Genomic DNA, 12,647 nt, shown 5'->3' on the forward strand with positions numbered 1-12,647 from the left:
CAAAGTGGCATAGAACGTTGTTTTCCTCTCCTGCATTTTATCCTCATAACAACAGCCATGTGAGGTAGGTTAGGCTGTAACTGACTGACAGCAAGCTTCCAGAGCAGTATGGAAATTCGAACATGGGTAACCCATTCGAACATGGGTCTATGCCTCTAACCACCACACCACACTTCATTCTTTACCCCATTCCAGGGGGAAGGGGTTCGAACTGTCAGCTGGCAATGAGTGGAGAAAGACTAGTTAACAGCACAAGCATTTAGTGGGGTTTATTTCGGAGTAAAAAGACACCAGAGCAAGAAATTAATGTGAAGACGGGAGCGGTCACAGAGCCACAAATGTTACCAGGTTGATGGCAGATTATATGTGGAATCTTCAGGTAACACTCCTTTGAAACCTCAGTGGCTACAGACAGTGGCGAGGCAGGCTCAGAGAGAAAGTTTCAGGGAGTGATTATGCATTATCAATTTCAGGAATAGCTGACGATAAATGTCAAACATGCATCTCTAATACTGCAATTACAAGTCTGCCTGATTTCCAAATGGGAATTAATTTGAGCAAATGCCTACTGGAGATAGATGCTACATTAACCGGATTGTTTTCAGTCTCCCTTTAATAAGTGCAATCTGCATGTCTGAAATGCGTTGTCGTTGCTGAGGGTGACAGATGAGCGAAGGAAGAACACTTTTCCAATCGCGAGGAGGGCTCCAGCTGAAACCAAGAGCATAATCTCCTGAATATTTGTGGGGGGAGGGGCTGAAACACTGTCACTCCCACAAAAACAGAAAGGAGAAATTTTTTCACAAGCACAGCAAAAAGGAGCTGGTCAAAAGAGCTCCATGTTCCGCCAGGCATATGGTTGAGGCCAGTCTTGGGTTCTCTAAAAATGCCTCTCTACCGGTCTCTTGCCAGGGGTGGGGTGGGGTGGAGAGGCCTATATAATCATCTGCCCCCCCCCACATGCGAAGTCACAATGATGACATCAGTTTGTACCCCCCCTCCCGCCCTTACTTATATTAGGGTTGAGAAAGAGTTGAAGGGGCAGCCATCTTGAGATTCTGAATGTAGATGTAATGATGATTCTGGGTGTGTTTTTTTGGTATTTAAAATTTTATCGGTACTTATTTATTGTTTACGTTATTTATATTACTTTCTCACTGAGACTCAAGGCGGATTACACAGTGTAAGTCAATACAAACAATAGTACAACAGTGCAACCAGATAATTCTGGTTTTTAATGTATTTCAATGCTTTATTTTTGTGCTATTTCTATTGCTGTAACCTGCCCTGAGGCCACTTGAGGGGAGGGCGGGCTTGAAATCGAATAAATAAATAAATAAATACATTATTCCAAGTCAAAGCTTTGCTCTGTGAGCAAGAACAACAAAAAATAGCCATTTTATCTTGTGTTTTTAAAAGCTTCCCTTCACAGATATTATCTCGGTACTTTTTACAACAACGCTGTAAAGTAAGCCAGTGTTGTTATTTCAAACTGCTTATGGGAAGAGTGTGGCTGAGAAAGAGTGGTTTGAATCCAATGAAGGATTTCCTCATAGTATGGGGGGGGGGGCATTTGAGGCTGCAGAGGGGCACTGAGAAATTCACTCTCCGCGGGCAGAGATCCTTCCATCTACAGAAATGGTCTATTGGAGCCAAACCTCTGGCTTGTATATGGTTCCTGGCCAAGATGACCTTTTTGACCCAGCTCACACCTTCGACCAAAATCATACCTGAGTTGTAAACGACAGGAGGGCTGAAATGCAAAAGGATCTTCCTACACAGCAACCAGCTGATTCAGAAATGCGGTACAATTGCACTCAAAATTACCTGCAGGTGCAAGGGCAACAGCAGGAGAGGGGACAGCTCTCGTGGAACCCAGCATGCGCCCTATTCTAACTAACAGCAGCTCTCCAAAGTCTCAAGGAGGCGTCACCCAAGAGTTGCCAACCTCCACGTGGTGGCTGGAATTACAAACTGATCAGTTGCCCTGGAGAAAATGGCTGCTTTGGAGGGTGGACTCTTTGGCATTATATCCTGCTGAAGTCCCTCCCTCTTCCAAACCTTGCTCTCTCCAGGCTCCACCCCCTCCCCCTAATCTCCAGGAATTTCCCAATCTGTATCTGGCAACCTACCTGACCCAGCCCTCCAGACTTGTTTGAAACTGGGACCTCGTGCTTTGCACATCAAAATACACATGCCAAATCCGAATTACAGCCCCTCGTGCATATGCGAGACCACAACGCCTTCTGTAAGCAGTATTTTTCTCTAAAGCAGTAGTGGTAGTGGAGAGCCCTCAAGTCATAGCTGACTTATGGCAACCCCTGGAAGGGTTTTCAGGGCAAGAGACTAATAGAGATGGTTTGACATTGCCTATCTCTGCAACCCTGGTCTTCTCTGGAGGTCTCCCATTCAATTACTAACCAAGGCTGGCCCTGCTTAGCTTCTAAGATCTGACAAGATCAGGCTCACCTGTGCTATCCAAGTAGAGTACATTAACTGCACCAGACTCCAGTAGTTTGGTAGCCATGATGAACTGCTCAGAGCAGTTTACAAGACACCGCTCGGTGGTCTTCCAGCCAGACATCCATTAGGTCTATATTTCCTTAGCTTCACTAATGCTACTGAAATAGGGGTTCTCAGATGATGATGAATTTAAAACTTGTTGTTCCAGGAAATGTGTTTTAGTTCCCACTGAACTAGGGCTACATCTCAAACCACTAGGTTATTCCTAGGTCCCAGTGCCAGTAAACAAGGGGTGGGAAATGGGTAGATCAAAAGTGGGGTCAAAATAGGGACTGGTAGGTGGCAGTCTACCCAAGAAGAACTTATTAACCAAGGGAGGGAGGAAAGGATTTCTTTCATGGGGTGGGACACCTCCCACACACAGACCACGCCCTTGGTCACTCCAGGGGGAGAGGAGGGCCAAGAGGGTGAATTCTTGACATGCCAAATCACACAGTGTTGTAGAGTGACCAGCAGAGACATGGCTGCGCTGTTTTCTTTCTATTTCAGGTCATAGGCTGCCTTTCTGTCACATGATCCTCAATGCGGATGACAGTAAAAGAAATCATTAAAAGCACCACATCCCCACAAACGACTGAATTAATACACTTAGTCCTAAAATTAGTAACAGATAACATAGCAACAAATGAATTCCTGGAACTCAAAAAGCTCAGCGGAACAACAACTTTCTTTATGTAGTGCTTAAATGTTTGGAGCAAGCAGGCCAGGCACCATAATTTTAAAAATCCCACTTTGAGATGCGGGGGGGGGGGGGGACATAACTGAGATAGTAGCAGTATTCAAAGCTGCATCTCTCCCCAGTGTTCTCACTCTGGAGGGGAGGTTTATAATTTGGAAAAGACACTTTTCAAGGTATTCCTGAATGAAGGTAGGGTTCCCAGCTAGGGTTGCTAGGCACTGACTGGCAAGCAGTGGGAGTTCAGGAGAGCAGGAACATGGGACAGAGGCAAACTGACCCCACATCACTTGTGGAGAAAACCAGGAAGCGATATCAAGCCACTCTAGGAATAGCTGGAAACTCTACAGTAAAACCATAGAGTTTTCAGCAATTCCTAAAGAAGGCTAACATCATGTCTGGAGTTTCCCTGGAAGTGACATTACATCATCAGCCCAACAGCGTTTGTTGTTGTTTATTTCCCTCCTAACACCATTCCAAGTGGCTTGCTGGCAGGAGGTCTCCCACCCGAGGAGGAGACCTGGCAACCCTGTTGCCAACAGGCCTGGAGAAAAAAATAGAGGCTGAATGGGATGCTATTTTACTAGGTGATGTAATTTATCTCCAAGCTACAACTAGCAATTTAAACCTCTGTTAAAGAGGCAGGACATTTTTTTCTCCAGGCCTGTTAGCAACTCTAGTTGTGGGTGATGTGAAAGATCTCTACCTGAGACCCTAGAAAGCTGCTGCCAGACCAAGTAGACAATGCGGATCTGGATAGACCAATGCCCAGGCAGTATAAGGCAGCTTTGTGTATTCATATTCACCTTTACGCGAGAAGAAAGACAGCAGAAACTGTACTGTGTATAGGGGCTCTCCCACTGTGCCTTCTTTCTCAGGGAGCGATTGCCAAATTTCTAGTTTCATGTAAATCAGCTGATGCATCAGCTGCATCTGCACAATACTTGCAGCAACTTCCCCCCCACCCTGACCCATGCCAGGCCAGCCCCGATACGATTAAAACAAGAGAGGAGAGAGTCTGCAGAAGGGTGGTGCTATAGTAACCCTTTAGCCTAGGGACTCTACCCTGGAATTCTCAGCACTCTCCTCCAGTTCCTTGGGGAAATCTGCAGCAGTGCCCTGGGGTGGGGGGAGGGCTGTGGTATCAAAACATTTCAAAGAGACCGGAGCAGGGAGCACAAACCATTCACTTGGCCCCAAGGAGGGGTTGCCACTCCAAGGCTTTCCAGCAGTAAATCTGGAAAATCAGCCAACTGTTTTTTGCATAGCACCGTTCCTCGTGTAAAAATAACACACTGCAAAGTTGAGAAAGGTTGTTCCTAGACGAAATCCTGGAATGATTGTGGAGACTCTTCCTGGACACTGAGCAATACTGAAAAGCTGGCTTTAAAAATGCAAGTATTGACTTACATCATTTACGGGCTGGAGCAACTACTGCACATGGATTTTAACTGATTTATAGTGCAATCCTAAGCATGTATACACAGAAGCAAATCCCACAGAGCTCAATGGGACTTACTCTCTAGTAAGTGTTCTTAGGATTGCAACCATAGTCCCCTAAACTCGGGAAGCACCAAGCAGGGAAAACCTTGACAGGTAGTCCCCTATCTGAAGTCCATACTGAATTTAGCATTTGCATAGTGCTTTTGACTATTCACATCTCATATGTCACAATGATGTCATTCTTACCAACTACCCTGAAAAGGAAGTTGACATTAGCCCTGTCCAGACATTCAATTTTGGTGCTGCAGCTGTGCATAACCGGGGTGGGGCGTGGGACTACACATGGTCTTCCTGATACACAGTCACTATTTCATGCAAATGGGGCAACACGCTTATTTTTCTATGCATGTATACATTCGGTATACATTCGGTATAGAGGGAAATGTGTTCCCTCTAAGATCCAAGTTACATCTATATTGTGGAGTGGAGAGTGCCCTCAAGTCATAGCAAACTTATGGCAACCCCTGAGGGGGGGGCGGTTATGGTAAGAGACTAACAGAAGTGGTTTGCCATTGCCTGCCTCTGCAACCCTGGTCTTCACTGGAGGTCTCCCATCCAATTACTAACCAAGAACAACCCTGCTTAGCTTCTGAGATCTAATGAAATCAGGTTCATCTGGGCTATCCAGGTCAGGGCATAACTGTACTGAACTTACACAGGGAATACACACATTGCTTCGTTCACACAAAATGGAAACTCATGTATTGGGGAGGATCAAACATAGTGCTCAACGCTGTTACATGCAGTAAAAGTGCCAAATTCAAACATCTGAAAACAGCCATTGCTATCATGTTGTATATGACTTTAAGAGAAAACATGATACATCTAAGGCCATCTGGCGAGTTCATAACAGAAGGTCGATTTGGGGGCTCGGCCTCTTCATCATTAGTCTACACCAGTCAGGCCGTGATCCAAACCAGTACAGAAGAACACAGGTACATCTTAAAGCAACAGGAGTTACCCCATAATTGAGCTCATGTTCAGTTTTCTAAATTAATAGAATTGTACTATGTTACTCACACCCTATGCATGTGCTGCTACATCTGTGGAATCTGGAGGGAGGACAAATGGATACATACATATACCTAGAGGAGCTTGGATTTACTTTGACCTTACTTTTCATGCTGTTGTCACATTTTACATCTGCTAGCATAATGCACTTTGTTTTTTGCATGCCCTGAATTTTTTAACTGCACAAATGTTCTTTTGGAACAGCACCCCCCCCCCACTCATACACATACGTGTACATTTTGTGTCCTAGTTGCGCCTTATAGAAAAGCCCTTTTAAATGAAGTTCAGCCCTCTTAAATGAAGCTTAGCCCTTTTAAATGAAGCTCAAAATAACACATTTTGCCAAAAAATGACTACTACTAGAGATTCTCATATCAAGTGTTATCACTTGAGATCTGGATGCATTAGAACCCTAGTCACAGAGATGAGAGTAGCAACTTCTTTCACTACGCAGGAAGGCCAAGTTGCTGTCCAGTCCAGAGTATCATGTGTATCACACTTCTATTTTCCTTTCTCTCCCAGCTGCTACATTTGAGAGTGGCTTGATTTATGCACTGTAATAAATTCAGTGGTATTTTTTTATTAGACAGCAGTATAAAGGAGCTCGTGTGCCTTCTGAACCTTTGGCTAGACCTCTAGACTTCTGCCATGACCAGCGTCTAGGTATGGCACCAAATTCCATACCATCCAAATATGGCTTATGGGGCTTGCAGATAATGCCACTCAAATCAGAATGCCAACTTAGTAGCATCCAGAGGAGGTTTACAGGATCCAGGAAGAACTCTGAGCTGCTCTGTGCAAGCTCGGAGGCCTCCAGCGCAGCAGGAAATTGATGGGCGAAGAAGCCCTGGTGGCGTCCCTTAACAGTTCACAGCTACATCTTGAAACAGGAGGCTTAACCACCAACTCCCATGCAAACTCAAAAGTGAGAGGAACATATCCTGCACTCTTGTGCCAGTGCAAATGCACCCCCAATACACACTTGAGCTTTAAGGCTCTGTATTACATGCAAACACACTGCGAGTCTCAAAAAGGACCAGTTTGGTTTGGAACCATGTAGAGTGCAGGAGAAGATGCATAGTCCTTTCCATGCTTGCTGTTTCTATGCACCGAATTACCCCCTCCCCTAAGCTGTTTCTCCTTACAAACACTTTTGCTTAGAAATAGCAGCACTTGGGCATTTGTTAGTTAGGACTTTATACTGTATTAGAGCTTTTCTATCTTGACCAGTATTATTTATTTAGTCACTTCATTTATACTCCACCTTTCTCCCCAATGGGAACCAAAAGTGGCTTTCACCATTCCCCTTTCCTCAATTTTATCTTCACAACAACCCTGCGAAGTAGGTCAGACTGAGCATGTGAGGCTGGCCCAAGTTCGCCCAGCAAGTTTCCATGGCAGAGTGGGGATTTCAACCTGGGTTTCTCAGATTCTGGTCTGACACTCTAACCACCCCACCCCACCATCTCTCAGTTGGTTATATATAAATTCAATTGCTTACATATTAAATGTAAAGAGGGAAGGGCTGATTGCACTACGCAGAAAGCCCTTGCTTATACTCAGCGCCGATCCAAGACAACTCACAGCAATCAGCTGAGATATACATCATCAGAAACATCTTATTAGGGCTGCAGATCAGATGAGCAAGCCCAGTGAACACAATGGAACTGACCGCCGAGTAAAAATGCATCAGATCAGGCTACAGTTTCATGCACCTTTACCAGGACGTGTCCCATTGAACTCAGTGGGATTTTCTCTTGAGTAACAATGCACAGACTCCAGCTGTTAACACAGTGACACACAAGGCTTCCTACATGCAAGTCACTGCCTGGCCAGAAAATAAAATGAACCCCATAAGCAATCTGCTACATACAATTAATGCGCATGTGGCTCCTTTCCCCATGCATACACATGGTGGTACAGATTTGCATGCATTCATCACATGTGGCTGACTACATGCAAGTTTCACAGACATCATTTTTTATCCAAAGCAACTAATTATGCATCCCATTTACCAAATACGCCAGTGTGTTTACCCTCAGCACATCTATTTTGGTCACTTCAATGAATCAGTAGCCCCATCTTGGTTGCTACAATTCTGAGAAAGTTGTAGCCTTGGGTAAGTCATTACCAGCTCATGATAAGATCCAGCGCTCTGCAGTTTTACTCACAGCAAGTACCTCTGTTGACTTCTGACCTCAGCAAAACCCTGACACTGCAAGATTTATAATTCCCATCTTTTAAAAAAGGGGTTCTACCACATTTTATCCCACTGTCCTCCATGCATAATTAAATTTCTAAGCCACTGTCTGTTATTTACTCTATAAATTATCCCCAGTGCAATTTTCACAGACAGGACACAGCCCTACAAAGGGTTACATGAAATTTTTGCAGTTAAAAACAACATCTCTCTCTCTGCTTCAGAAATAGCTGTTGATGTCATTTACATAAAAGAATTATTACTGTGGTTAAGTTACTTGAAATAACTGCTCTCTGTACCGAGAAAGAATGCTGAAATCTTTCCCTTAAGTAAGAAACTGCCAATCAGTAAACCAGCCTCCCCACCCCCTTTTCTGCACTGCACATTTCTAAACAGAATTTATCATCCAAAACAATTTAAAATCAATGATAAAAAAAATCATTTCAGTGACTATAAACAAGTTAATGGAGTAAGTGAAAATGAAGTATGGTTCTTAACGGGAGTGTTATGTTGCCCTCTCTAGGCCCTGGCTCTAAGTGCGAGTTTCTGTAGGCGCCGTGCCAGAGAAGTATCACTGTGTACCGTTTCTGCCGCTGCCGCTGCTATTCTGCTAATGAATGACTAGCTCAAGCCAGTGGGGGAAATGACATCACTGGAGTGTACAACTGAACTGCATGGGAGGAAAAAAACTTTCTACCTGCTCCACGGTTTTGTAACAAACATTCCACAGGAGGCATTCGCATCCTTTCGAGGCGTGCCGCCGTCTCCATTAAAAAAATTGATTTTCATATGGGCTGAATAATTCAGAGACATGTCATCTTAAAAGCTAATGAAATATGCCACTATAATCATTCAGCTAATTGTTAGTTTGAATTTTTTTTTAAAAAAAGAAATAATTAAATTCATGTGCAGTATTTGGAATGCATGCGCAGATGAGCATTACTGTATCCACGAAACATTCTGGGCTTGTAATGGCAAGACTAATTTTCTCTGATGTTCATACCACAATAACTGGAGATGGTCATTAAAGCATATTAAAATGATTTGTGGTCCATCCCCCACACCATCCCTAAACCCTTTCGTTTAAAAAAAAACAGGCGTAGAACTTAACTGGCTTATAAATATTCACCACAAGGGATTGCAAAATATTTTTTAATCCTGTCGTTTAATCCCACGGCCTGATCTGATGCATCATTACTCAGAAGTAAGTTCCTCTTTGCTCACTCCTAAGTGTACACAAGACCAGGTGACCTGTTACCCTAGGAATGGTTGTTTTTGTGGACTGAAATCCTATCAGTGCAATTCTAACCAGAATCACACCTTCCTAAACCCTCTGATTTCAATGGATTTGGAAGGCAATAACTCAGTTTAGGACTGCAGTATAAATCTACACATTAGAGACTGTAGACTCACTGTAAACAACATGATTACTCATCAATGCCTGCTCTATGGAGGCGGGTGCCATCATTCATACACATATTAAAAAAGGAAAATGGCCAGGAATGCAAAATACTGTGCACTCCTCTTTGGGAGTCAGCCCCATTAAAGACTGCGGAACTTACTTTAGCATAGCAGGCACAGGCTCAGGCTGAATTGTCAGCCATGTATACATTACATATCATTTACCTATTCAATATCTTAAACAAAACAAAAAGTTACCCCAAATGATTTAATAGCATTTTCAACCATTTCCTGTCTGGGTTTAATGCCCTGTCTAGTATTCCTGTAGTCTTTTTGATGGGGGGGGGAGGATATTTAATCCTTCCCCTTTCCAGATCACAGACCATGTTGAAGCAATAAATTTGAAAAGCAAATAATAAGTATCCCTGAAAGGAGGGGGGGGGGGGAGAGACAGCTGCAGGGGAAAGTGGGGGGAGGGGTTGAAGGAGAGAGGTCGCCCTCTTTATGCTTTCTAGAGCCCTCCCCCCCTATAAGTTATCCATATCCGAAACGTCAACTCAAGAAAGATGGGGGGGGAGGGACTTGAAAACTACACCTTTGATAAAAATTAGAAAAGGTGAGCACTCCCGAGGTTTAAAAAATGCTCGTTGAAGATCAAACTTGGTTTGGTGCGTGTGTTTTTTATTTTAGAGAGGAACATCTCGCATAGGGCGAATATGACACACGGTAGAGACATTAAGAACACGTAATCCGAATTAATGACTCCATCTCCCGGCGGGGGCGGCACAATTAAGTCCATCAGGCTATCGATCGTTGAAGGGTCTGGCAGCTGGGGTGGCCACGAAGGGCCGGGGGGGGGCGTCTTTGTGGCCCGCAGGGGGCAGCTCCCCGGTCGCGCCTGCGAAGAGCCCACAGCTGGCTGCCGTTTATGAAGATTCCGCGGCTGCCGCGCCCGGGCCAAACTCGCCCACCTCTCTCCGCATCAGCGCCGCGCCGCTCGTCCCCGGCCCTTAAAATAGTTCCTCCTCGCGAAGAGTCAGCTGACTCGAGTCGCCAGCGTTATTGCGGGCACACACGAAATTACAGATTGCGAAGGATCCAGTGCGAGCACCGGCAGCGCCCCGATCTGCCGCCCCCTCCCGGCTCCGCTTTGCCCTCCCGACTGAACGGGGCACTTTCGAGGAGCCCCAAACTTTCCTGAATGGGAACTGCAAGGTGCTCTCCCCCCGCCCCCCCCCCCCCACGGAGAAGAACCGGGCACACAGCTGGCTGCTCCCTGAACTCCAGCCCAGCGACTGCGACGCGCTCGGGGCTGCAGCCTGCTTACTCGGAAGTAAGCCCTGCTCGACTCAACATGCAGGAAGATCGCAGCCTGGAATGAAGTTGTACGGCGCAGCTCGTCTTCTACCCCACCCCCGTCTTTTCTGGAAAATGACCAGCTCCCCCTCCCCACCCCGACCCCTCCAATACTAATTGTGTTAAACTAGTACATGCAGAGAAAGGCATAACAATGTCGAGCGGGAGAGCGAGCTGGCTGTTAATGCTTAACGTGTTTGTGCTGGTTATTACACACCGGAGTGCTTTGAAAGGCGCCCAGGCAATCGCTGCGAGTTATTTGAATGCATTATTTCCAGTACCTGTCATTTATCACTTTATTCAACACGGCTTGGCCAGCCAGATCGCTTTTGATCTCACTCCCTCGCCTCCATTTCGTAATTTCCGCCTTCTTTTCCAACATATCAAAATACTCGAAGAAACCCCCCCCCCCCGAGCACATACATAAACCTCCATTACCAAAAAAATAAATAAATCCTTCGAGGCGAACAATATTTAGATCCACTTAGGGAGGGGGGGAGAAGGGGGGGAATCAGGAATCGGCCAGCATGTGACGGCGGCGGCGTTGAAACAGCAACGCTGGAGGGGGTTGGAAGTAAAGATCACCTTCAGCCGAGAGGCACCAAGTTGCTGGATCGCCGCTTTCCAACATGCTCAGCCGGGCTCTTTGCAAATGACAGCCCGGCCTGGCCACGGCAAAGCGCCGCAGCCCTCCTTTCGTGGCGCTAGCCCTTTAAAAACACCGAAGCTCATGTTGCCGGCAGAAGGGAACATTTCAATCTTGTCCTTTAATAAACATTACAAGCCGCGGGGGGGGGGGGAGGAGGGGGGAAGAGGAGGCGCACACACAACAGCCCTAGTACACACAACGACACACACACAAACACACACACGTCCACCAACACCGAAATGTTATGTTTACCACCTCGCCATGGTCACTGCTTCTGCCTTGGGGAGTATCTTCGGGTAGAAAATAAAGTTTGGAGCTGGATAAAAGTTGCCTGCTAGTCCTTTCTTCCCACAGTAGCTGTAGCTCCGCTATGCACACCGGATCCTCTGGCTTACATCGTACAAAGAAAAAATCGCCAAGGGACAAAATTCTTGGTCTCCCTTCAAGGTGGAATTGAAAAGCCTTGTAGAAAATGTAAGGTCCATGTAAGCCACACGGGGAGCCGACCCACTGGAAAGAAATAAACAAGGGGGTGGGGGTGGGGGAGGGAGAGACAGATCAGCAATTGCGGATCAATGACTTGGGGGAAAAACACACACACACTCCGATCTGCCCGGGATAGATCGGAGAGCCACCTTTTGACAACAGCCCCGACCTAAGGTGGAAATGATATCTCATTTCTAAAATGAAAGGGAGGGCTTGTTTGGGGGGACAGGTTGGCTTTCCTCCGGAGGGGGGGGAGAATTCCGATCCTAGGCACCATTATAATAATTTGTGTCTCTCTGTGTGATCAGCAAGGGCATATTTTTTAAAAGGGGGGAGAATGGCAATTAGAGGGGGAAAGTTCTTGGAAAGTTTGGGGGAGGCGAAGGTGGGTGTCCAGGGGCCCCGGGGTGCCGGGATCTGGGGCGCAGAGGCGGAGGGAAGAGGAGAACCGAATACCTGAACTGAATTGGACTCCATCTCGACGTTCTGAATTGATTGAACTCAACATTCTCTCCAAACTTGTTGGCTTGAATGGATTGCATCAGGTCCTGGCAGGTAAAAGTGATCTCTCCCTGCCGCCGGCTTCGAGCCTCAATATAAAACCCAAATCTCACGTCTCAGGCTCACCCAAAATATCCAAAAATTCCGCCCCGCTCTTCTCACGACCCCCAACTTCCCAATTATATAGGCAACTCGAGGCTTTTCTCCCAATGGGTGTCCGTGTGCACAGGCGATACAGGTCAGTGCCTAAGCAAACCACATCGGAGAGGTGCACAGATCAAGGCAAAAACGGGCTCGAAGGCCTTTGCAAAAATCTTGCGCCGCTCGGATCTCTGCAGAGA

At 46.0% G+C, this 12,647-nt stretch overlaps 1 protein-coding gene across 1 annotated transcript in view; it reads right to left on the reverse strand.

Moving 5' to 3' along the window:
• Nucleotides 1-12,282, reverse strand: part of ARID5B (AT-rich interaction domain 5B) — a 258,476-nt gene extending 246,194 nt beyond the window's left edge. Inside the window, exons 1-2 of the mRNA XM_054982619.1 lie at nt 12,262-12,282; nt 11,575-11,829 (exon numbers count right to left, since the gene is read on the reverse strand). Of these exons, the coding sequence (XP_054838594.1) occupies nt 11,575-11,829; nt 12,262-12,282 (276 nt within the window). The remainder of the gene's footprint in view (nt 1-11,574; nt 11,830-12,261) is intronic.
• Nucleotides 12,283-12,647: the final 365 nt, after the last annotated feature.

This window comes from Eublepharis macularius, chromosome 6, assembly GCF_028583425.1.
Source record: "Eublepharis macularius isolate TG4126 chromosome 6, MPM_Emac_v1.0, whole genome shotgun sequence".
Lineage (NCBI taxonomy): Eukaryota > Metazoa > Chordata > Lepidosauria > Squamata > Eublepharidae > Eublepharis > Eublepharis macularius.